This window comes from Balaenoptera musculus, chromosome 1 (assembly GCF_009873245.2).
Source record: "Balaenoptera musculus isolate JJ_BM4_2016_0621 chromosome 1, mBalMus1.pri.v3, whole genome shotgun sequence".
NCBI lineage: Eukaryota > Metazoa > Chordata > Mammalia > Artiodactyla > Balaenopteridae > Balaenoptera > Balaenoptera musculus.
The window spans coordinates 180,435,766-180,463,322 of record NC_045785.1 but is presented as its reverse complement, the minus strand read 5'-3'; the positions used below and the strand labels follow the sequence as shown (position 1 = coordinate 180,463,322).

Genomic DNA, 27,557 nt, shown 5'->3' with positions numbered 1-27,557 from the left:
GGGAGATACCACGTTGTTGCCCTTAAGCACTAGGCTGGACACCCACCAAACTGAGTGCTCAGCAGTGCCTGAAACAGTTGTTTCACACCTCCTCGAGCCCCCCAACAACTTCCCTCCTAGGAGGGAGCTTTGCTCCTACTCTACACACAAGATACTCAGGAAGTTTTGCACAAAACTCTTAACTTGGTACCCCAGATTCTAAAATCTCCTTGGATTCATATCACCTCTCCTCTCTTCTCGTTCCTATAACAATGGGAAAATATTCTTCAGTTTCTATCCAAGGCTCATCTCATTGTCTTCATCAGGATGCCCTCTTCTTGCCTCCTCAGGGGTGTACGTCTCTTCTTCTCTGGCTCTCCGCTGCCTCACTGACTCCCGTGATCACCTACACGTGTTCAGGTCTGCGCCAGTATAAAGGAAAGAGAAGTGACAAACAGATCTGTCTGGCTTCACCTCTTTCCTCCTATCTTTACTTTCTTCTCCCTCGTACCGTCTCTTAAATACGTTGCCCGCATACACGGTGCCTCTCTTTCCTCGTACTCCATGATCTTCTTCATTGGCCTTCTGCTTCCCATCCTGCCACGGGAGCTCATTGTACTGTGTGTGGCTTATGCTTTACACACACTTAACCGTTTTTTGAGCCATCGCCTTGCTTAATGTTCTGCCACATTTGTTTGAGAATCTTTTGGATACACTCTCTTCCCTTGACTTTCATAAACACACGCTCTAACTGTATTCTCCACACGCTTCTGGTGTTCCTTCTCCCTTGGTTTAGTGGCTTCCTCTGATACCTTGGGTACATCTTCAGCTCTGTAGTCTGTCCCCTGTCTCTCCAGCTTCATCCCGTGACATTCTCTCTCTCCTACTCTGCATTCTAGATATAGTACTTCTTTTTTTATTTCAGTTTCCAAATGTTTTCTGCTTTCTTTTAATCTCTAAGACTTAGTGCATATTGTTTCTCCATTCCGGAATGTTCTCCTCTGCCCACTTTATGGCCCAAATCATCCTTTGCTTGTCTAACTAGTGGCTTTCTAAATTAGATTGGCTTTCCTTGCGCTGTCCGGTAGTATCCTGTCCTTTTAGTATAACACTCATTAAATTTTACTGAGCTATAGGTTTAGATGCCGTCCTTTTCTATACATTGTAGAGACCTATTTTGTTTAGTTCACCATTATATCTCCGTAGGTGGAAGATTTTCTTTAATGATTCCTGCTCATTTATATTCAAGAGGCATCACCATTCTTTTGTTAGGAACATTTTTTGAAATTATTAAGCCAGTGAATTTTCAAGTTGAGTTCAAGCGTTCCTGCAGGATACCTTGTTTGCACAAAAACTAGGTAGCTGTGTGACATTTTTCTCCATGTATGCTATAGGGCTTTGGAGGGCAGGGACTTTTCCTGTTTCTTTAGCGTTGCATAGATTTTTTGAATAAAATAAATTGAACTTAAGTGGGACAGAGAAATGTATTGATTTTGGAAATTATTTAAAATAGCTGCTCCTGGGCTTCCCTGGTGGCGCAGTGGTTGAGAGTCTGCCTGCCAATGCAGGGGACACGGGTTCGGGCCCTGGTCTGGGAAGATCCCACATGCCGCGGAGCAGTTGGGCCCGTGAGCCACGATTGCTGAGCCTGCGTGTCTGGAGCCTGTGCTCCGCAACAACAGAGGCCACGATAGTGAGAGGCCCGCGCACTGCGATGAAGAGTGGCCCCAACTTGCCACAACTAGAGAAAGCCCTCGCACAGAAACGAAGACCCAACACAGCCATAAAATAATAAATTAATAAAAAAAAAAAATAGCTGCTCCTTAGATCTCAACTAAGAAAGTTCTAGCCTCTGACATTAACTAGCCTTATAATTAAGACATGCTTCCAGGGACTTCCCTGGTGGCGCAGTGGTTAGGAATCCGCCTGCCAGTGCAAGGGATATGGGTTCGAGCGCTGGTCTGGGAAGATCCCACATGCCACAGAGCAATGAAGCCCTTGCGCCACAACTACTGAGCCTGCACTCTAGAGCCCGCGAACCACAACTACTGAGCCCACATGCCACAACTACTGAAGCCCGCACGCCTAGAGCCTGTGCTCCGCAACAGGAGAGGCCACTGCAATGAGAAGCCTGCGCACCACAACAAAGAGTAGCCCCCGCTCACCGCAACTAGAGAAAGCCCGCGCGCAGCAACGAAGACCCAACGCAGCCAAAAATAAATAAATAAATAAGTTTATTAAAAAAAAAAAAGAATATGCTCCTCATTGCGTTGGCTTCAGTTTCCTCATTTGTAAAATTGTGATTCTACAATGTAGGTGAATAAGCACTGAAGCTATAATCAAGCAAAACACTAATGCTATATATTCTGCCTTTTCAAAAGTATATAGTTTCTGAACTGTGGTTTTACAAATGCATAATTTTAAATATATTCATCTATGAATTCCACAGAATTAAGTAAATATTATTCATTTGTGTAAATTAAAGTTTTTCCTGCATTAAAAAAATAGTGTAGTTGAATCTCAGTAATATTTTAAGTTATTTTAATTTTTGTTTTTAGTTACAGGCCAGAAAATGTGAAAGGTCTGGTTGCAAAGGAAAATAAAATATTACTAAATTTATCTCACTTTACATTAAAAAAAAAGCCTCACTCAGGAATTTGGAATACTTGCGATGGTGATGCCCAAATAATACATTAAATACTCTCCTTCCAAATTTACTGATTTAATAAAAATTTGTATATTTTTCTCACTACACTGTAACATTCTTTTATTAAAATAAGAGATTAACTATATTTATGTAAAAATTAAGTTACGTGTTCTTCCTTTCATGTTTATTTGGTTTCCGGATTGTTGGTGGCAAAGTCTCTCTTTAAGATGTGGCGTCTCCTCTGAGCTACGGGTGGACACTGGACAGAAGAGAAACATGGTGTGCCCCAGTCACCACGGGCAGCGGTGACTCCTACCAGCAGTTCCCATCCTTTCACCCATAAAATCAGCAGAAAATCGACCTAGCTTTGCCAGCTCAGATCTCGCATCTGGAAAGTAATCCCCAGGGAACAGAAAATTCCGTCGTTGTGCATAAATTTGAAAATTGGATTATTACCATTTTTTTCAGAGCTCTTTTGTTTCTTCCTCTGCAGTCCTTGTGAAGAGTTGCTGCCAACATGTGTCAGATAAGGGGTAAACCTAACCACACAGGCAGTAACTAAGTTAATCCATTTCAGATATGGATGCACATGATTATAATACATTTTTGGGTGCTGAAGTGTAACACGCATTTAATGAAAAGAAAAGAAATAGGGTATTTTCCACTATGTGACTAAACCGATATTTGCTGTTTTCATGTATTCACTTGTTCATCCTCTGTGAAAGAACAGACCAGACGGTACAGAAAAAAACTGCGTAGTGTAAGGGATGAAGGAAAGTGAGGGAGGAAAACATAATTAGGTAAATGCTGCAAACAGCAGGGCAAACTGTTAGGGCTATCCAGCAAGACAAATGTCCTGGTTTTAAGGTATAAGTGTAAGGAATCTGTCACATTTTCTCAAATGGTAACTGTAAAATTGAGGTTGTTTAAAAGGGATATTTAAAATATTCACATTGAAACTCTCTAACTCCATTATTTATAAGAAGGGACTATTCCACATTTCTGCATGATGACTTGTTTATAGGGCCATTAGTTATTGTATTAATTTATCAAGATAACTTTTGTTTAATATTTCATGAAGAATCCGTCATACACTTTTGTTTTATGAGATGCAAATCTTAATAACTACCGTTTTGGTAAAACTGCCACATAAACACACACACACATATATGTACATACATGGGCACATATATATGTTTTCCAACATAATTTCTACAGGACATTAACGTTTCAGTATTTTTAGGTGATCTATACATGTCACAGTCATTTTAGAAATGTACACATTTTGTTTTACATGAAGGCATAATCATTTAATATTAGCTCCATAAATTAGTAATGCATTATCCTTATGTAAGATGTTTTAAATGATTTTTATGTTAATTTATGTAGAAACTTTTTATTCCTTAGTAAAAAGGTTAATTGTAGAAAGTATGCTTCCTTTTTTTTTTTTAAGTTAAAATATTTGAAAAAAAATTTTTTTGAGCTTAATAAGTAATACAGCAAGAGAAGCCAGCTCATGCTCAAAATGTTGCTAGGTAATTACTGAGTTTTGGAATTAAATACTTGAAATTATGCATCCTTGGACTGTATTTTTTAAAAAGCAATATGGTATAGTGGAAATAATGAGATTGAGCCATAATTTTTTACTGACTGGGTACATAAAGTGGTATTTTTGATATTTTGATCCTGTCTTGTCGGTTGTGCTTGTTACTTATATTGGGCTTTCAAAGGCTTTCGGAAGTAATATTATCCTTTGTACAGTATCCTTTTAAAGCACATTTGCAGTATTCAGAAGTATGTTATTGACAGAATTAAAAAATACATATGCAACCAAAATATTTTTTAGTGTTAATTAAAAAGACTTCTTTTTATTATGCTAAGTAGAAGAGAAATATTGTGAAGAAATAATGAAAATGAAAACCAGTGCAAATATTTATAAAACAACATTGATTTTTATATGTGAATAACTGGATATAATATATTAGAAAAATATCTCTGAAATACCCCAGGAAATGTCAATTGTATTTTTTAAATTTTTTTTAAATTATTTATTTATTTTTGTCAATTGTATTGTAAACAAGCTTGATGCCTTATGCCTACCAACTTATCTGTTGTTTTTTGGTTTTTTTTTTAACTTTTGGGTTTATTTATTTATTTATGGCTGTGTTGGGTCTTCGTTTCTGTGTGAGGGCTTTCTCTAGTTGCGGCAAGTGGGGGCCACTCTTCATCGCGGTGCGCGGGCCTCTCACTATCGCGGCCTCTCTTGTTGTGGAGCACAGGCTCCAGACGCGCAGTCTCAGTAATCGTGGCTCACGGGCCCAGCTGCTCCGCGGCATGTGGGATCCTCCCAGACCAGGGCTCGAACCCGTGTCCCCTGCATTGGCAGGCAGATTCTCAACCACTGCGCCACCAGGGAAGCCTTATCTATTGTTTTAAAAGCTGATTTATGGAGTTGCAAATATGGGACTTCCAAAGTGAACCTTGATATAAAACAAACATTATTACTGTGTTTATACACTTTTATTGAGGATTTTATTTTCTTTTTCATTTTTTAAATTGAAGTATAGTCGAAGTACAATAAATGTAAGTTACAGGTGTACAGCATAGTGATTCACAATTTTTAATGGTTATATTCCATTTACAGTTACTACAAAATACTGGCCATATTCCACGTGTTGTACGATATATCCTTGTAGCTTATTTATTTTGTACATAATAGTTTGTACCTCTTAATCCCCTACCCCTATTTTGCCCCTCCCCTTCCTTCTCCCCACTGGTAACTAATTTGTTCTCTACATCTGTGAGTCTGTTTATTTTTTGTTATATTCACTAGTTTATTTTTTTAGATTCCACATATAAGTGATATCATACAGTACTTGTCTTTCTCTGACGTATTTCGCTTAGCATAATACCCTCCAAGTCCATCCATGTTGTTGCAAATAACAAAATTTCATTCCTTTTTAATGGCTGAGTAGTATTCCATTGTGTGTCTGTGTGTGTGTGTGTGTGTGTGTGTGTATGTGTGTGTGTATACACATACATACTGCATCTTCTTTATCCATTCATCTGTCAGTGGACACTTAGGTTGCTTCCATATCTTGGTAATTGTAAATAATGCTGCTGTGAACATTGGGGTTCATGTATCTTTTCGAATTAGTGTTTACATTTTTTTTCGGATATATATCCAGGAGTGGAATTGCTGGATCATATGGTAGTTCTTCTACTTTTAGTTTTTTGAGGAACCTCCATACTGTTTTCCACAGTGGTTGCACCAATTTACATTCCCATCAATAGTGTAGGAGGGCTCCCTTTTCTCCACATCCTTGCCGACAATTTGCTATTTGTGTTCTTTTTGATGATAGTCATTCTGACAGGTGTGAGGTGATATCTCATTGTGGTTTTAGTTTGCATTTCTCTGATGATAATGATGTTCAGCATCTTTTCATGGGCCTGTTCACCATATGCATGTCCTCTTTGGAACAATGTCTTTTAGGATTTTAAATGGAAATTTAAGATGTTGTATTTTAGTCTAGTTTCTGAGGGCTGTAATATATTTGATTACATATTTACCACATTTATATTTTTCTTTTCAAATTAAAACCAGTATATTAAGTGGAGTTAAATCTGAAAACTTATATTTCAGAATCTTAAAATCTAAGGTATATAAATAAAAAATGAGTTGCTAAAAGAAACAATATTTTTAATAATCTGACCAAGTTATTCATTTTATTATTCCTGTTCCAAAGGTCATTAAAACCCTTAAACTATCAAAATATTTAATTTTGAACCTCATCAACTGTAAATATTTAAAGAAAAAATTTAAAATTATTAAAAAAAGTAGCTTCGACAATTTTAAGAGTATTTGAACAAGACTGTTGCTGTAAATGTGTTATTTTCTCTGTTTAAAGCTCTGTGTCAATTATTTACAGATCCGGAGGTATTGTGGAAGTTCCCAGAGGACTTTGCAGACCAGGTTGGAACCACATAATTTTTAAAAAGCATTTAAAATTGGAGCATTAATGATTATTACTACTGTTACTACTACTACTATGACTACTACATATGAATTGCTTTAAGTATTTTCTCTTGATCAGCTCTTTATTGATCAGAATAAAAAGCCATGTGTGCAGAATACATGGAAAATGTTTTGAAGTTACCAGGTAGATGCGTGATGAAGAGGCCCTTTCATGAAGCTATTAGGAAGTGAATGTTTACAGTTTCAGCATGTTTTTATGCTCTTTTAATGTGTCTGTGGAATATATATTTGGAAACAAACATTTCCCCATCAGAAAACTTGATGATGTGGTACTTTGAGGGATACCCTTCTGTAAGTAAGACAGTAAGAAGTAGTAACTGCTATAACTAAGAGGTCAGTTCTACACTTGTTACAGTAATGTTCGAATCATTAACATATAAAAGTTGAATTGACATTATTTTCTTATTTTAAAATAATTCTTATCTATGGCTTTGTTTTCTTAAAAGAAAATGGGAGACTTGGAAATGAATTTACTGCATTTGTATTTTAATTATAATATTCTCTAGTTCCTTAAGTATTTTGTATAGCCAAAACTATGAATTATTTTGACATAATGTATGTAAATTTAAAAAATCTGTATAATATATATTATGGATTTATCATTTTGAAGTGAATTACATGGTTAACCGTACAAATTTAAATTTTTATATAAACAAGTACTCCTTCTGGAAATCTGATTAGCAGGTTCCTTTTTTTTTGTCTATAAAGAAGTGGGGTAAAACAATCTTGTCACTTAAAAGTATAAAATTATAACACTACAAGCTTAACCATAAGTTAAGTTCACAGGTACGATTCTCATAATTTACCAAAATGAAAGCTGATAAAAGTATTCATTTTAAAGCAGTCCATTCAGAGATATACAGACACATGTGATTTTGATGTGGAAGAATAATTTTCTACATGTGAAAATCAGTATAGAAGATTAGGAAATGTCACTGAAAAAGTGAGTTAAATGAGCATGTTAAATATTAATTAGATCTAGTGCAGGCCTTGACTGTTTTTTCACATAAAAAGAGAGCACATACTCTTAATTTGTTTTTAGCCCCTTGGAGAAAGAATAGATTTATAAGTATCTTAAGTATATAAAATAAGTCCCCACAGTGAAGACATGATTTGTACATATGAGGCTTAGTTGGGTTTGTTCCCCAGTGATGGGACGTTAGGTTAGACACTTGTTGACTAATGTTACTGTTTTGAAATATCAATACTATTCCTCTCTTGGTCTTTCTAGTTCTCTCTGGTCTAACCTCCTGTCCAGATTCTTTTTTTTTTTTTTTTTCTTTTCTAACTTCTACCTCTTAAACTGCCCCTGAGAATTCCTAGGGTATCTGAAGGCTCCTAACTTTGGGTTCACATAAGGGTGATAGTGTACTTGTCGAGTTCAGCTACAGGAAATTTTTCAGTGAGACCGGTTATTGCTGTTCCTCTTTGTGACAGATAAACTGGTGCTAGGAATGTTTTAGCTGTTGCTTTGTCTCCCAGATTTGTGAGGTCAGTGGAACATTAATAAGTGCTCACATACTTAGTAAAACATAAAAGCATTTGACCATGTAATGGTGATGAGCATTCATAACCCCCAGGATTCCAGGGCATAGCAGTTCTTACAGAAAAGGTTAGAGCTGAAAGGAGCTTTAGATACCATTTTGTCTAACTACTTCAGTTTATATTTAAAGAAACAAAACTTCATATGGGAATCCAGCCAAGGGCCTTGAAGAATGGTTTTGCTATATGCTTTTTGGTGAATATTCTGAGTACTACAGATGACACAAGTACTCTGTGTGTATTTCTCATCCTTCTTATCTTTTACTGCTTTCCTATACTAATTGTCTACTTCTTCCTAAACAGCCTTTTCACTGGATCTGAGACTGCTTCAGTAAGAATAATTCTTAATCTGTCCTTATTTAGCTCTTAACATGTACTAGGCACTGTGCTGGGTGCTTATGTGCACAACTGATTTTATCTTCAAATTCTCCCAGTACTGCTAGGAGATAGAATCAGTCCTGAAACTGAGACTTAAGTAAGAAACTTGCCTGATAACACACTGCTTAGAAGAGGCAGAGCTAGCTGAGACTTGAGGGCAAGTTGGTCTAACTCAGAAGCATGTGTTATTAGCAAGGAAGCTGTATTATTCTTTTTGCTTGGAATGCTGACCCAAACCCTACTCACTTATTTTAACTCTTTTAGAAAAAGTTTATTATAAGTTTTTCCCCCAGTATCTTTATAATTTGAAACCAGTGTGCTGTTTAATCCAAAGAAATGATACCAATCTGTTTAGTCCTTTAGTTCTACCACATACAGCTCTTGGTCCATCATAGGCATTGGCTTATTATATACTTCTTTGCATGTGTTTTCCTTCTTTTGGCAATAGAAGAACCAATGGGACAACCCAAATCGCATTTCAGGAGTTGTAATTAATTTTTGTTGTTGTTGTTGTTCTTTGTACAGTGGAGAATTTTGTGTAGGAGAATAGGAGCTGAAGCTATAAACATAAACTGGGCTGAGTCTTGGCAACAATGAAAGGCCTTGCTAAAGAGTTGGTCCTTCAAATGAACTTGAGGAGAGTGTGATATAACAAGATAAATCTGTTAGGAATATTGATTTGGAAAAGATCTCAGTATATTGGTTGTGGGAGAAACTGGAGGCAAGGAAGTGAGTTGGCTTTGCAGTAGTGCCGCTGAGGAGGAGGAAGGATCTGAAAGAGTTGGTTACATGAGGAATGAAGCAGAGGGTGACTGTGTCAACCTGGAACAAATAGACTGCCAGATGTTTCTACAGCAAAGGTGGGTTTATTCGGGATCAGCAGAGAACTGCAGCTCGGGGTCTGCAACCATGGCGAGCCAGGTGCAAGTTCCTGCGTGCTGAGGGAAGGAGAGCCTTTTATCGAGGAGAGAGGAAGTCAGGAGGGCTGTGTAAACAAAGAGGCCGTGGCTTTTCATTGGCTGAGTCCTTGCAGGAAAGAACAGTATTTCTTCTTCCTGTTGGGTTCCACCATGGTCACAGGGTGTGAGAGCTCCCCCTTCTGGTCACCCTACTCTATTTAATTCAGGTTTTTGTTTATTAATTTTTTACAAGTGTAAAGGGGGGAAAGAGAGACTGCGTGCAAAGGTGTTTTGGGGAGCATGGGGTGGAGAAGAGGAATGAGAGAATGAGTTTCTTTTTGGCACTTTGAGAGATCTTGAATTATCTTCCATGCAAGTGATGGGAGGGGACTTTGGGGATTTAGGAAAAATGGAGGGTTTGCAACCTTAGGAAATAAAAAGGTGTGAATGAATTTGAGGATTTACAGACAGATTTAGTTGATGTCGGATTTATGTTTTGCAAATACATTGAGAGCTGTGGCTGAGAAGATTAATGCAGAACAAGTCTTCCCATCCGCACTGCTGATAATTGCAACATCTCCTATTATCTTTGTGAGTTCACCACTTCTGTATAAAATGAGTAATTTTGTTTCTTTTTGCTGCTGTCAAGCTAAGCTCTCCATTGTTCTTATATTCCTGTTGCTCACATGTACACTTAATAGCTTGGCACTGGTTTTCACAATACTGGACTTTTCCCCCCGTACTTTCTGCTTGTCATTTCATGGTTCACTTTTCTATACGTTTGCTGCTTTCATGTACCATCGGCCTCTTAGGGCCATGGCCAGTCTGTATTTCTTGAGTGAGAGGAGTCAGTCTTTGGGAGCAAACTATACCTTTAGAGAGTGGTCAGAACTAAAATCTTATAAATGCTGGGGGCAGCTTTGCGTTTGAATCATGGCTCTGTATTTACAGATCGCATGAAGTGTTGCTTTCGGCAGGGGTTTTCTCTCTCTTAGTTCCTCACCTGCAAAATAGGGCTGACGTTGCTACTCTGACAAAGTTCGGGTAGGAATGACGTCTACGAAGCATAGTGCCTGGCACATAGAAAGCACTCCGTAAATGTGAGCTGATAGTTTCACTGTTATATTGTAATGCCACGAACGTTTATTAATTTATGACGAGGAATAGATGAAACTGTTTTATGTATTGTTTTTATAGTTTGATAACAAGTTTGAGAATTTCACTGCTTTATAGATCTCCAGAAAGATGTATAATTTTATAGTGTCAGGGAAGAAGAAATTTTCCTCTACCCTTCTAAGTCCTTCTGGCTGGCTTAAGAGTTACATTGACATGAAACAGATTAACAGGAGAAGAATCAAACAAAAGTTTAATAACTTATACACGTGGGAGAGACCCAGGAAGACTAGTAAGTGGCCAGAATGGCTGAAACCCTCCCCTTCAATGCCATCTTCAGCTAAAGACAAAAGAGGATGTTGGGGGTCGTGGTTTGGGACCTCTAAGGGGAGGAAAGCAATTCACACGGAGAGGGAGAAGCCAATGTTTGGTAAACACGTGTTTGCTGGGTCGGGCAGGGACAAGGGGACACGGGGTGGGCTCTGATCTCTAGTCTAGTTCCCCCACCACACCTGGCCCATATTCTTTGCAGGTATCTCTGGTGATGGCTCTATTCTGGGAACAGGCCCTCTCTCTAAATTCTTTTAGGCAGTTACCTGGGAGGGAATAAGAAAAACTTCCCGAGTCTTGGTTTCTTGAAAATAATCAGCCTGAATAAATCTTCTGCCAGAGAGACACACTTTGTGGTGGCAAATATTGCTCCCCGACGGTAGCATGAGAGACATCTTCAGGATGGCTTCCAGCAGAAGTCATAGGACCACGGAGCCATCCTCTGCTGGTAATGGCCAACACATAGAAAGCATTAGGTCCATCCGCTTGGTTTCTAGATAGGAAAAATAAGATGGTGAGGCGCTGACCCCAGGTCATATTTCTTGTTTACCTTTAACCCTTCACTCTTGCAGTACTTTTCCTGCTTTCACACAAACTGCAGGCCTTTCATGATTCTGGACCATTTCTTAAGTCTCAGATGCCGTTTTCCGTTTCTCTGATGCACTTCCTTTGTAACACAACTTAGATGCTTTACCTGCTGCGATATATTGAAGCATTCCTCTTTTAGTGTTCCGTGGACAATTTTTGTGTTTTGCGTTTCCTGCCTTACCTGACGTGGAGTTGTTGTTCTTGTGCATCTGATTTCAGTGAATGCTCCGCCTTAAGCTTCTTTCTCAAGCCATGGACTTTTATATATTTATTTTTGACTTCTGTGTCCTCCACTCAGCTGCTGTACTCAATCTGTCATCAAATCTTATTGCTTGTGCCTCTTTTATGTCTTGTAAATCTGTCCATTTCTCTTTATTTCTAGGGTCCTTTCCTTAATTCACATCCTTCTAACTCTCCTTTTCACCTCTATTTTTGTTCCTATTTAATGTATTCTCCACAGTGTAGCTAGAATGATCTGTAAGACAAATGATCTCACTAAAGGGCAAATACTGCTACTAACATCACTACTGTCACTGGTTCCTTACAACGTGCTAGGCAGTTTTCGAACTACTTTACCTGTATTAGCCCAATTAATCCTTATCATACCCTTATGAGCCTAAGGGACTACTGTAATTCCCATTTTACAGATGAAGAAACAGGACTGCAGAGTACTTAATTAATACAGCAGGAGTCACACAGCAATAAGTAGCAGAGCCATTATTCCAAGCCAGTGTGACCCCAGAGCCTGCTGTACTAAATGCTTATTGAACTCAGTTCTCCCCACTGACACCTTCAAGATAAAGTCCAGCCTTCTTACCATGATCAAGCCCCTTGTTCAAGGCCTTTGTTTATATCTTTAGCCTCATATTTCTGTCTCCCTTTCCCGTTGTCTAATACAAAAGTGGTCTGCATTTCATAGCAAACAACAGTTTCCCTTATGTACCCACCATCCATTTACATTCTCCCTTTGAACATGGGAGTCCTTCAGCCTGAAATGCTAGTCTCCTCCTTGTTCTCCCCTTTGCTTGTCTTTCTGGTCTCAGCTCGGTGGTCACATCCTCCGAGAAGCCCTTTGTTTGTCACGGGTCTGGATTGGATGTACCTCATCAGAGTTCCCTCAGCATTTTATGTTCCCCATGTTATGGCACTTAGATCTGTCATCTCTTTACTTTCTATTTTCCACATTAGACCAACGATCTCTGAGACTAGTATTAAAGAATAATTTTTAAAAGAAAATATAATCATGACTCCTATACAAATAGAAGATTTTATTTTGTGGAAGTGTTTTATTTTTTAAACTTGTTAACTGACAAGGCCATCAGTAAAATGCTATAACCTATTCAAAGGAGAGTTCAAAGTATCACAATTATATAGGTAAATCAGGAATATTGTAATAAATTTTCAGTGACTTTTTTACATGGGGGGGTGAGGGAGGAGGGGCATCAGCTGTCCCTCCATCGGCGTGTCTATGGACGAATATCATTTGCGTTGCTATCATTTGTCTACAACTTACAGGATTACAGAATAGCTTAGACAGTGAAAGACGCAGGGCCCTGAACAGAGGGTGTCAGATGATGGCTTGTTTTCCACTGAAGGCAGCCAGTAACCTTCGGTCCATTTCAAGTTTTACAGTTTTTCCCTGCAGTCTTCCTCTTTATCCGGCAAGCATAATAATATCAAACAAAGATTATTCTAGATAACAAGTCCCATTAGGTTTGGCTTGATTATTTACATAGGCAGGACAGGAGTGTTAATTTAGCCTGTAAGCCTCCATGAATTTACATATCCAGGGCCATGCAGTGTAGAACAATTACTATGTCTACAAAATCAACTTCTTTCTGGAAGTTTTTATAAGGAATTTCAGATTAGACTTTTAAAAGCACCTGTTTCTAGATAATCGCAAAGCTAGGAAACCAAGTCCAAGAAAATGTCTTTCCCAGACTTTATGTGTACTACCTATAATACTACTACCTATGCCTATAATATTCATAAATTCCTGTCAAGCTTAACAAAATTTGCTAAGGTTCCTGGGCTGTGAGGAAGGGACCTTCTTTAACACTGTCAGGCGGGCATTAGGCCAGGTTTCCTGGGAGGGCTTTGTAGGCTCCGAAAGTATAGTTAACCTTTGTTCCTTCCAAGTGCCTTGACATGGCTGATTAAACAAGCATGTTTCTCAAAAAGGACACTTTAAGTAAGGCCTTGGTTGTTAGTCAGTTCTTCCACTTATATCCTGGTAAAGTGAATGACAGATTTTTATTAAACGTATGCAAATAATAATATTGCAATGAAAAGTAAAGGGACTTAGTAAGAGTTTCTGAATTCTGGGAGGGAAGGAGTCAGTGAGAACTAGATGTAATTTAAAAATTATATTTCAGTTTACAGAAGCAGGGTTTACAGAATTGTTGTGGGTTACAGACAGCTTAGGAAGAGAGGAAAGGGCTTCCTTATATGTCCAGAAAATAGAGCATTAAAACAGCATCAGTATTTCAAACAATAAAATTTCCATTAGTTTATCCAACACAATGCAGTAAATTATTGTTCTGCTGGATATTGGCCTAGCAGTTTCATGAAACTTTCTGCTTCTTGACTGAAAGAGTCTTGGAAATCCTGACTTAGTCCAGTGGAATGGCCTGAACGTTGTCTCAGTGATGTCAGTTCAGAGACCTGTACCCAAGAGTCTGTTCTTTGAAGTGTCAGGAGTTTGAAGTACCTGATACAACCCCTTTCCACAGAGCTCTGAGACTGACCCTCTTTGTTGAAAACAAACTGTGGCCTGTAGCTTATGGCAGTCCTCAGGGTATCCGAAACAAAAGTAAACTATCCGTAGATGACAGAGACTTAATGGCTATGGTTAATTTATTAATGATTATTCTCAAGTGTGAAATGTCTACTGAGAGTTCATAATAAAAATAAAATATGGAAAAGGAAATTTGTTTCAGTTGTATGAAAAGTGAAGATAATAAAGCCATTCAAAAAAAGTTTTAGACAAAATGTGTGTAAGACCAACAAGTAAGCCTGTTTTTGAAGGAGCCAGTTCAGGTTATGCCTGATTTATGAAAATGGGTGAACAAAATTTATAGAGGAAAGATCTTGAGATATAACATACAATAATCCTGAGGCATAATATAGCAAGAGCATACCCGGAATATCAAGTAAAGAGATTCAGTGTATCTGGAGTAGGGCCTAGACGAATATATTTTTGTAAAACTTCAAGGGTAAGTCTGAAGTGCATATCGAGTTTGGTACCACTGGCTTAGAAGATACGAAGAATTTAAAATAAAGAACTAAGGTTATGACCAAGTGGAATTTTAAATAATAACTGAAATTATAACTGGCAATATTATACTGTTGTTGCCTAATATCATCAGGCAAAACACTGCCAGTAGTCTGAGAAGTATAGGAAAATTCAGCAGAACTATTTCATAAGAGTTTGACTCTTGTTTTCCTGGAGAGTAAAACATATTCTGGAGAGCAGGGGCATTGGCATTTCTCTGGAAACTTCCCATAAAGCATGTGATTTCTGAAATATTCATATTCATAAAATTTACATGTACAAATTTAACCTAGGGCAGGCTAAGCACCTCTTCTGATTTGCCAGCTTTTTGTGTAATAATAATAATAATTATATCAGACAACTCTTATGATAATAACATATCAAACAAACCGAATTACTTCTAGCATCTCATTTTATAAGGCAAGAGTACACATTCCTGTGATTTTTAGGGAATCTCTAGGAAATCTCCAAGACAGTTTTAGTTAATAAAACATATCATGAAAGTTTTTGATTTTTTTCTGCATTCAGAATCTGAGTTTGGGAAGGCAAAATTTTAAAAGTTGTTAGAAGATTTGGCTGTTTGATTAAGATGGGGTCCATAGGTGCCTAAGAAGCAACCCTTGATTATCTGTTTAATCAAAGTGACAATAAAATATTTAAAAGTAAATATAGACGGTAACACAGTTGAATAATTCTTTCGTAAATGAGGAACTTTCGTACCTCCCCCCTCCGCCGGAATAATAGAAGACATAGTAAAGTCAGTATCAAGCACAGAGAATTATTCTGTTAAGACACAGAGTTCTGGCTATCTCAGAGGTACACGGAGGTGAGGATAGATTTTCATGTTGTAGGCGGAAGCGTTAATCAGGAATCCAAGGAAGCAAGCCCATCAAAACTGAGTGAACTTTAACAATATTTATAGCTTCTTTTCAGTCAGGTATTACCAAACTTTTTTTTCTTTTAAAGCATTATTCATTTTAAATAATTAATTAATTTATTTATTTTTGGCTGTGTTGGGTCTTCGTTTCTGTGCGAGGGCTTTCTCTAGTTGTGGCGAGCGGGGGCCACTCTTCATCGCGGTGCGCGGGCCTCTCACTATCGCGGCCTCTCTTGTTGCGGAGCACAGGTTCCAGATGCGCAGGCTCAGTAGTTGTGGCTCACGGGCCTAGTTGCTCCGCGGCATGTGGGATCTTCCCAGACCAGGGCTCGAACCTGTGTCCCCTGCATTAGCAGGCAGATTCTCAACCACTGCGCCACCAGGGAAGCCCCAACCAAACATTTTAAGTGTTATTCATTGTGCTCTGTCATAGTCAAGAACAAACTGACACTTAAAGACATATCTCAGAGATCTGCAAGGTCAAACTAATTTCATTATCATCACCATCATAATTGTGTCATTTGTGTTAACATGTCGTGCATCCATGATTGCTATCTTCAAATGAATTCATGTATCTTTTAAAAAATTATCAGTTTTAATTTCTAATACACTACATTTCAATAGTTATTACATAAACACTAGCTCTTCACCATCCTCAGCAAGTCCCAAGAATATGGAGGTAAAAAACAAAAAAAGCCCAAGAATCGCTGTTTTAGGATAAAACCATTCTTTGAAAAAACAAAACAAAACACACAGTTGTATTTATCTGATACTGTTGTTCCTAGTGTAGTCTTAACCACTCATATTAATCACAGCTTTTAACCTAAATAACTAACTTCTGTTTCACAGAAAAAGAAAAAACAAAGAACACTTGGGGGACAGATAACTGAGCACCTTGTGTCCTGCACAAGCATTGTACAAGACTACCAGACATGGTACCCATCATACCACTTTCTAAAGCCACACAATTCCCGTTTACATCTCTGTATAGTGGCCAAAAGGAACAAGTTTATTAAAATTACCCAAAAGTGTAGGCTTTTCACAGCACACAAAAATAAAAAGTATATAGACTTAAATATGCTTAGTAATCAGTGTTTTTAGTATTCTATCTTAGAAATTATCTAGGTTCATAATACATTATCTATAATGTATCATACAATGTATAATACAATGAGTATACATTGACTAACTCAATATCGGTTCAATATTTTGGTTACCTAAAGGTTTTCAAAATTATGTTTTAGCAGATACATTACAAAATATAGTTACTGTTGAAGTAAAGCTTACCAGAATAACGATACAGTTTGGTTGAGTAGAAATTTACATCTTTTGAACCTTAAACAGTATGCCATTTGTTCATCAAACCTGTATACATTTAGGAAAAACAACCCCAAATAGAATGAATGTATGCTTATATTGTACTTAATATTGATACATCAGAGAAATCCCAGCTATATTTATTAAACTAAATTGATAAAACTAGATGTTTGCTAAGGATTTTCCTTAATTATGTGAATTTGAATTCACTAAGAATTTTTTTGAATTCTAGCCCATCTGAAGTATTAGAAGTTCAGTTTCCTTCATTGGGTTATCTGTATGGAAATATGTTAATATAAATGTTTCAGACATTACGTGAAATTTCTAAAACTCTTATATGTTTTGGTATAATGTTATAAGTCATAATTCTAGTTATTACTTTAAAATGTGTATCTCAGAAAAAAACTAAATTTCCTTGTCAATTGCACTATTATGAACTTTCATCAAATCTTTAACCATGGTCATTTTTAAGTCTTTTGTCAGTTACAGACAGTTCTGGGTGTACTCTGATGCTTTTGCAAATATGTTCCTATAAAAGGGTTTCATCTTCAAGGAATTCATAGAAAAGACTCTGACAAGTACAGGTTTCTGGTACCTGTACTGCTGAACTGAATGAATAAGCATTTTCAGAACTCTAATGAAAAACTGCTGAACTCATAAAAGTGCTAACAAAAGATCAAGATGAAAAAAAAAATTAATTACATGGGACTGAGTGAGCTGACGAGGATGATTATAATTTTTGTGACTTTCTGTTTGAATTAAAAAAAAAAAAATCCCACAAGGACTCAGAGGCAAAGAATATAGAAATCAATCTTCACTGCAAAGTGAAGGAGCTGTTACAGTGGAGGATTACTGGACTGAATGTCAATATTATGACATAGTATGAGTGTGTTTCATGTTTGGTAATTGCAATCATTTTTGCTTTTGTTGTGGTCATCCATTTACAATGCTTGGTGTCAGTCTATTTATCTCTTGTAAAAATAAAATACAGTGTGTGTGTGTGTGAAAAAAAAAAAGTTCAGTTTCCTTATTTTATAGGACTTTTAGGAATAATCAGTTTATGTTCATTTCTCTCCACAAGCCAATCAGAATAGCGCTCCTTTAATTTAGTTAAAATTTTTGTAAAGGACTTTGTTTTTTAGAGCAGCTTAAGGTTCACGACAAAATTGAGAGGAAGGTGCAGTGATTTCCCATTCACCCTGCCCCACGTTTGCATAGCCTCCTGCACTATCAGCATCATTCACCAGATGGTGCGCCCTTTACCAGGGATGAACCTACACTGATACATAATGACCCAAAGCCCGTAGTTTAGCTTAGAGTTCACTCTTGCTGTTGTGCAGTCTGTGGGTTTAGACAAATGTATAATGACATAGCCATCATTATAATATGGGTATTTTCACTGCCCTAAAAATTCTCTGTGCTCTGCCTAGTTATTCCTCCCTGCCGTCCCCAGCCCTAGCAACCACTTATCTTTTTATTGTCTCCATAGTTTTGCCTTTTCCAGAATATCATACAGAGAAACCATACAGTACGTAGCCTTTTCAGATTGGCTTCTTTCACTTAGTAATATGCATTTAAGATTCCTTAAAGTTCCTCCGTGTCTTTTTATGGCTTCGTAGCTTATTTCTTTTTAGTGCTGACAAATATTCCATTGTCGTGAGTACCACAGTTTATCCATGTTCCTACTGAAGCACATCTTGATTGCATCCAAGTTTTGGCAATTATGGATAAAGCTGCTATAAACATCCATGTGCAAGAGTTTAATTTGTGAGACTTTATAATCTAGTTTATTGATACTCTATGGAGATAGGGCACCATTTTACACCAACTCAGTAAGAGCAAAGGCCTTTCTGAATTATAGACGTAGAGACTCACAGACACCAACAATTTTGATCATATTTTTAGGTATACTTTACATAGTGAACAGATAATATAGATAGGTAGGAAGCTGAAAGATACATTGTTAAAAGCAATGCTATATTTTACAAGGCTTTTTTAGTTACGTTTTTGGTTGTTACTTTTATGATATCAGAGGTGAAAATTTTGCCAAATATTGAACGAGTTTACTTAACCTAGGCAATTAGCATGTACCTAAAGCTGCCTTAAAAATACTCATAGAATACTTTCTTTTTTTTTTGCGAGGTACTGGTCTGGCAACATAAGGCTGTAAACAGAAAGACGTGTGGTCCTTGCCTTCCAGGAGTCTTATTATTGGGGAGGAAGATTGGTTTGGGAATCAGTAGTGAACTAATATTCTGTTTCTACTTCTAAGTTGAATGTACGACTTCAAGGAAATCATTTTTACTCTCTGAGGTTCAATTTTCTCCTCTGTAAATGGGGGACACAGGTTGCTTATTGTTTTTACAATATTTGCTTCTACGTATAATTCCAACAGAAGGCCGGGTGTAATATGTGCCATGGAAGTTACTCACAGTGCAGTGTAGACATTCTGGGAAGGAAGACATCACACATTTAAACAGGCTAAGAGGTAAGTGGTCAGCGAGGAAGGGGAAGTAGTAAGTTTAGACTAATTTTGCTGGTGATGGCAGTATTTAGTGTATTTTGGTAGTTTCTAGGATTAAAAGGCTTGAGGAGGGAAGACCATGTTTATATAGAATAGCAAGAAGCCACTTTAAAAAGGAGATTGAAAACAGAAGCTAGAACTAATTTCTGTAGCAAGAATTGGCAGAGATGGCAAGATGACAAATACCACCTGAACACACACCATGCATTATTTTTTTCTAGTACTAGATAAAGATAAATATAAGAAGTTGTCAGCTCAGAAGGACCTCATAGTCCAGTAGGGGAGACAAAATTATTCATAATATACTGTCTGTTCTATAATACTAACGGACAGGTTGTAACGGTGGTTCCCACAAGATTGCCTCACAGCTGCAAGTGGAGGGTTTAGCTTTGGACGGCAGTGGTGAGGTGTGCCTCCCTCTTTAAGATAAGCAGAAAGAAGGAAGACTGATGGCAGGGGCTTATTGATAAAAGACAGTATTCTGGGAGGACTCAGTTTCAGGGTTGTTGAAAGTACCTTTGTTCCTTAAATCTTCTTGATTGTCATTCTTACGCTGGCGTGACTTGAGAGAAAGGGGTAATGGGATGTGAGAGGAAAGTTTATCCTGGATATTCTGCCTCGGTCCTACTACATTATTGTCTCTTGCTTCCCCAAGAATTGTTGTCAGTTGGTACATGCAGAACAATGGCAGTGGAGTTGGTGTACTTGAAGGGTGTGAATCTTCATTCATTACTTCTGGGACTGAGAGTTGTCAGAGACCAGCGTTGAGGGCAGCACTAAAGAGAAAGTGGTTTACGGGTCTCTAAGCGGGCATTCGAAGGATATTTGGGAAAAGAACGTAGCTGTGGCATTGGGTGCGTGTTTTGCTTGCATTCTGACATTCGCGTGGCGATGTTGGTTTCTGGCAGGTGTGTGTGGAAGGGGATCTTTAAGCCTTGTTCCTCGACCACTGAGTGTATTCCTGGAGTTGGTCCTCTTTTAGGATAAGAGTGGAGGATACTGTCATATATAGTTAGGGTAACTGATTGTGACACCCTATTGTATTAGAAGCGCAGAATGATGAAATTATTTTGTGATTTGGAATTGACGTGGAGTGATAGCTAAAGACATTAGAATTTTATTTCTTGCATTAAATAAAAGATCTTTTTTTTTTTTTGGATGGTGTAAATGGAGTTTGAATTCTGTCAGTTATATGTTTGGCTCCGTCAAACTCCAGGGTAGGCATTCAACAAATGAGAGGGCATGGTCAAATTCCCTTCATGCCATGCCCTGGTTTTTCCTAGATCCTGTTTCTTTTTTTGGTGGCATTTCTGTTTTTACTGCCCATTAACATTTTTCTTCTTTTTCGTTTTTTTTTTTTTTTTTTTTTGTGGTCGAGTTCTACTTATTCTTAGACCTTAGCTTGAAAATTAATCCTTCTTTGAAGGTTTTCCTGACCTCCCAGGCAACCTGTCTGTACTTCTGTGTAGCCTCTTGCATTTACCTCTATATTTTACAGTTTTATTTTCATACTTTCTTTTTTCAAATGTCTCTATCTCCCCTACTCTGTATATATCTTCTTATTTTTCAGTCACCACATCTAGCACAGTGGCTCATACATAATAAGGTCTGAATAAATGTATTTTGAATGACTAGTTGAATAGATAAAAGGAAGTTGAGTAAACTCGTTATAGATTATTTTAACCTTCTTGGAAAAATAGGAGCAAGATAACCTACTAAGCAGAATAAATATAAGAGGGTGTGGAATATTAAATTTAGAAAGATTTCCGACTGGTGTTATGACACATATAATAGGGATTCATCAAACTGTGAACGAAAAGATGTGGCTCAGTGGAGGGGTCAGGCAACATGAAGGTTTAGTAGGTCTACCGCCGTTCGTTCATGACAAGTACCTGCCTGTGTGTACCTTCTCTCTTTCTCACATTTCTGTTGAAGGTTAAAAAAAATTAAAAATCAATATATATTGACACACTAGTATGGCTCCCATGCTAGATAACTAAAAAACGCCATTGGTCATGCATTGAGAAATGTGCACATATTACATAATTATTTTAAATTACAACAATAATAAAAATTCCGTTAATTAAGCAAATCTTGGTAGAAACTAATTAAGAAGACTTGGTGGAATTCAACAGTTTGAATTGCAATTCTGAGCGAATAATAGTAAGAAACTATGTAATATACAGTAATAAAAAAACATTTTAAATCTTACCCTTCAGCTGTATCTTTGTAGGTCTTTTGTAGTTGTAGGTAACTAGCTAGTTAGCTGATTCCAAAGCAAATATACTCATCAGCACTGTATACAGTTTTCATGTTCAGCAATATCTGGTGGTCGGTCTGCATGGTTTAGGAAGAGTGCCTGTTCTTTATTTAAAAAAGTTTTTTACACATCCATCATTTCAAAAAAGTATTTCTTTTAATAATTTTAAAGGGATTTGGTCACAATAAATAAAGTCTTTCATGATTTGAAATTGCGGTAGATTGATAGCTGGACATTTTATAATTATGCTTCTTGCATCAAGCAGAAAATCTAAATTATTTGGGAATAATTTATTAAATCTAAATACTTTCAAAATAAATATTTAAACAATTACAGATATTTTTAAAAACTGGATTTTTTTTTCTTGTTTGGATTTGATTCTGTCATTTTATACTACCAGTTGATTATATCAGGCACAGAAAAAAAATTTAATTGCATTCTATACCAACTATTGTTTTTCCAAATGGAAAGAACAAATTGTCTTGAACCAGTTTTTGATGTGTGATGGTTAATTTTTATTTTACTACCACTATGAATATTTCCGTTATATATGAACACGTATTTTTGATTTCTTAATTCTTAATGAAATTAAATCTTATAGAGATGATGGCTAATTTAAGAGAATTATAATCATATCAAGACTGTATACTTTGTTTCATATTCCATTTTATCAGTGATTTATCTTAATAACCCTAAAATATAAATTATTTCTTACAATTTGCTTTGTAGATACACATAGTGTTATCTTTTTTGTACATTCCTGTGTCAAAAAAAGAAGAATCATAATAAAATATAAGTGGCAAGCATGTGGGAAAGTGCTTAAAATTAAATCCAAGATCATCACCATAATTATATCTTTCTGTCTTTCTTCATGTAGGCAAGATCTGTTTCCTTTGTAAATGCAGTGCTAGAAAGCACAAGGCAAAATGTGATCATGTTCTTATTTTACCTGCATGCTTGTCTTATATTTTCTACTGTTTAAAAGTTTTATTGCAAACAGGGAAACTAATTTGGAAAAACATCGTGATGTTTTAGAAATTTTGCTTTAGAGCTGAGGTATTTATTGGAATACAGAACTGTGTAATCTAGCAAACTCCGATTGAAAAGAATATTTTTGCATACATTTTAGATAATAAAATTTGAAAGCCCCTGAAAAAATGACCTTATTTTTCTGCTGAAGGGTGAACAGATTTTACTTTAATGAGCTCTTAGAGGTGAGGGGTTTTATACTTATTTTTATAGCAGTGAAATTATTATATTCTAACTATGCAAATAATTCAGACCAATCCTGGAAGGTCTGGCATTACTCAGCAACCTAGAGAAATTAAGTAATAATAGATGATGCAGATTGAAAAAGATAAATGTGGTTTCACAAGAACTTACTTTGTATTGAGCATTAAACATTTGATAAAAGTCACTTTGGAATTTAGTTCTATAAAGGGTTCTAAATCTTTGAGAGAAAGCGTTAGGAAATAATTTTTTTCAAGATGATGTAGCATAGGCTGATGAATCAGAAGCAATTCTCCTGAAATCAGGAGAAAAAAAAGTTAAATTTAATATAGGAGCATGAAAGTCTCTTTACCAGTTCAAAACGTTACATTTCACATTTTTCTTTATTTTTAGCTTAAAAAGAAGTTAAAATTAATTAACTATGAAACAAAGGATGGAAACAAAAGTAGCATGTTTTCAGATGTTACTTGGCGGAGAAATTAAAATCTTTCAAATTGGCATGAAGTCAATATTAATTTACACTGAGTATGCTACTTTGAAATAATCCTAATTATTATAACTGTATAGTGCTTTAAACAGTGCCTTTCAGGGAAATTTCTTTTTTAGGAATAGGTATAAGTTGAGTGAAACTTGTGGGTTATAAGAATCAGTAGCTAACCATAAATTGCTACCTTACCTTTTTATTTTGCTATTTCCATTTTCTCTCTCCTCTCAGTACATTATTAATAGATAAGCCCTATTAAAGTAATATTACCAGGTTGTTTACTAGTGTTTAAAATTTAAGCCTGAAATACAGTTGGGGAGAAAAAGTAGATATGAAAGCAATTCATAATTAAAATTTTGAAATTTAAAAAATATCCTCTGTTAGCTGAAAATGTTGAACTTGATCAACATATGGTACCAGCTAGCCTCATCCCCACCCGTTCTTTTGTTATCTTGTTATTGTTGTAAGGCTTAATGACAGTTGTAAGCCATAGTTCTGGATATGGGGGTTAGTCCACCCTGGGGAGAAGAGGAGGAAACAGCAGTGTGGATTATGGAAATATGGATTGATCTAAAAAGAGACCCCGTGTAAAAGAATGGGACTCAAAGGAAAGCTAGGAAAAACTGAAGAAAAGATGATGGAATATGATGTGAAAATGATCATTTGAAATCTTTCCTTTCATTCCCAGCTGCTGTGTTTTGGAGAAACGGAATGCATTTGTATGTTAAGGGAGAGGCCAGATGAATAGTATTATTTATTAGATATATTTTCATTTTGAGTGAGATAAATTATGTGCATTTTAATAGACTTTGCATATGTTAGACTTTTTAAATCTTAAAGACATAATGTTAGGTATGATATTTCATAGAAATATTTCAAGCAGTGTACAATGTTCGATTAATGTTTGGCCTTTAAATAGACCTAATTTCAAAAATTAACTTCATGGTTGTTATATATTAAGTATTTTAACTAAATGTGATGGTGAATATTATATTTAAAATATGAATTATTTTTTATTACTTTTATAACTTAGCTATTCAAATATATAGTTACACGTTTATTCATATGTGTTTTTCTAGACAAGTGATCACATTGCAGCTTGTCTTGTTAAGCTAGTACTAAGCGATACCATACATCTTTATCCTTAGCCTGTTTGATCAGAAGCGACAACAATGCAGTCTAGTGGTCATTTTTGCGAATGCAGACACAGGGTCCATGTGGTTTTAACTAGTTTGTGATGTGTTTGTATGCAATGAAAGAAAGATCGTTGCCTGATTCTGAAGTTTGGGAAAAGTTAGATTGGGAAGGAGTTAGCTTAAAAGCATAGAAATAAGGCGTTTGGGAGGAGGCTTTGAGGGCAGATGCTTTCTGTTTTGGATGTGCCAGGTAAGCTGGTGGGGATGTCTCCGAAGCAGTAGGACGCCTCCGGCTGGAGTTCAGGAGAGGAGGGTGGTATGGCTTCACACAGCTGTTGAGTAGCTGCACTGGGTGCTGACCCTCGCCTTCTGGCTGGAGAACCCAGGCTTTATCCGAGGTGTGTAGCAGCGAGATTAGATTCCCCACAGAGAGGTGAGGACTGCAGACAGAACCCTGGGAGCACCAGTGGAGAAGGCGCCATGAAATAGCCTGGGGAGCAAGGAGGAGAGCTGGATGAAGTGGGCGCAGACGTCTGGGGAGGATGGTCGGGAGCAGGAAGCCTGACTTCCTCAGCCAAGGGGCAGATCACTGTCAGCCTGTACTCCCACGTGTCTCATACCTGGCAGGTACTGAGTAAACACGTGTTAAATGAATCGAGTGTTACACACTGCAGAAGTCACCTACGATGAAGACTGGAAAAACGGCTATTAAACGTAACACTTGGCGATCACTGGTGACTGTCAGCTGAGAAGACTCAACAGCAAGCGGTGATAGACTTACATCGTACTTGCAGGAAAATTTTCAGTGAGAGGAAGAACTATTTTAGTCTACTTTTTAGCTGACCAAAGATTGCCTCTACTTTATAGAATTTACCTTAGTCTGCTTTTACAAATAAGTCACTCCTGTTTTTTATATTTACTCTTTATATTCCATATATTCCAATACAATAATATAAAGAATAAATAAGAAGGTATTAGATAATTGATTCAAGAGAACTACCAATCCTTAACTGAGAAAATTTATCAGATAACTCACTCTGTGTGTGTGTGTGTGTGTGTGTGTGTGTGTGTGTGTGTAGTTTCTGGTTTACTGAGTAAAATAAAGAGACCCTTTATTGTAAAGACAAGAAACTCAGCAGATTGTGTGTTCTCTTTAAGGTCATTTATGCCGAAGCGGACTAGACTAGGAATGACAAAAACTCATTGCTATTTGGTGAGGCTTGTTCAGTGGCTTTCTCTGTGTGAAAAGAACCAGTGTTCACAGCTGAATTTCTCATCGAAAGAGTTCTGCATTACAAGAACTAAGACCGAGATTGGCACCTCTTCTTAAAAATCTCAGCAAGAGGCCAAAGATTACATCAGCAGGGAGTGTGAACTAAATTTTTATTCCAAGAGGTGGATGTCCTGTAATGGGTGGAGCAGAATAAGTTTGCAAAATCATAGCTCGCAGTATTTCTATTTAGAATTTCAAGAAGCAAATCATTCAAAAAAAAAAAGACCGCTTGTGACTTCAAATTTAATTTTAATTTGACATATTAAAAATTATGGGCATGTACATTTTTTTTAAAGGAAAAATCTCGTATAATTTAAGGTGACTTAAAAATACAAAAAAAGAAACAGAGTTCCTAGATTCTTGATTTTTAGTCCTGCTTGCTCGCTATATTTGAATAAGGTTTTATGTTAATTACTAAGTACTTAGTTCCTGCTTTAAATTGAAGGGGGTAAAAATGTCTGGCAGACTTCATGAATAGAATGGCTAACGGCATCAGTGACCCGGGGTGTTTACCATCTGAGCTGCAGTTTTCCATGTCCTCACCTGCCGCCACGTAGAGGCAGCTTTGGCCCGATCTGCAGGTTCCTACTCTTGAGCCTAAAATAATTATCAGTGCGTGCTCTCTCCACCCTCAGCCCCTCTGTTACTATTAACCTTGTTTAACCTCATCCTGCCTGTGTTACTTGAGCATTATTTACTTGTTCTGGTATGATCCTTGTACTGATAAGTGACAGATGATTTTGTTTCAGATTTTAGATAATAGGCTTCAAATTTAATTCCTTGGTCTTTTGCTCCTCTGTGAGAAAGCATCTACTTAAGTCCTTATAAGTCTTACTTGAAAGAAATCAGATGTATGTTTATACCGTAAATCTAATATTTTCAGTGGTAATAAATAAGCGTAGACATAAGCAGCATTGCGTTTTTGCCTCAGGACTTAATTTCAAGGGCATAGAACAACCCAGAGCAGGTAAGACTCACATTTGTGATGACATATTATCCCATCTCTTCTCCCATGATTTCCTCACATCTCGGCCCCCTTTATTTTTCCATACGCCAAGCTGAACTTTGGTTCGGAAGTATTAATTGTATACCCTTAACTCTTCATATGTATGGACAATATCTACCATATTAGAGACCAAGCAGGCATCAGATTCAGGCATCTGCTGATTATACGTTGGACCCTACATGAAAACAAAGTGAAAAAAAATGCATGGCATGGGGAATAATGGTTAGAAGCTTCAGCCTGTGAGTTCAAATCCCAACTCCAACATTTGTTAGCTGTGTGACTTTGGGCAAGTTACTTAGTCTCTTTCACCTCTTTTTTCCCCTCCACATAGAAAAGGGAATAGAACATGGGTTGTTGTAAGGGTTAAATGAGATAAACATGTAAGTGCTTAGGTTAGAACCTGGCACAGAGTAAGCAATTATTTTATCATATCTTTATTTGGGAAGATAATCAGAAAAAAAGCACGCAGACTCTTACATCACATTTCCTTGAACTGTCTGCTGAGGTGGGTTGATTCTGATGGTGCTAAAACAGTGTCATTTTATATGAGGTCAACAGTGTTTTTTTTTTTTTGAGAGCGTGACTGGTGTTCCAGGCACTGGTTAGGCATTAGGAGAACTCCAGAGTTGAATAAGCCGTCAAAGATTTTGGAGATTCGTTTGTT

The 27,557-nt window shown here is 36.9% G+C and overlaps 1 protein-coding gene across 5 annotated transcripts in view; it reads left to right on the top strand.

Moving 5' to 3' along the window:
• The window catches only part of DENND1B (DENN domain containing 1B), a 252,491-nt gene that overhangs the window by 59,737 nt on the left and 165,197 nt on the right, over nt 1-27,557 (top strand). For all 5 annotated transcript variants that reach the window (XM_036855731.1, XM_036855712.1, XM_036855721.1 and 2 more), the window contains exon 3: nt 6,556-6,599. In XM_036855731.1, coding sequence (XP_036711626.1) covers nt 6,556-6,599 — 44 coding nt within the window. The remainder of the gene's footprint in view (nt 1-6,555; nt 6,600-27,557) is intronic.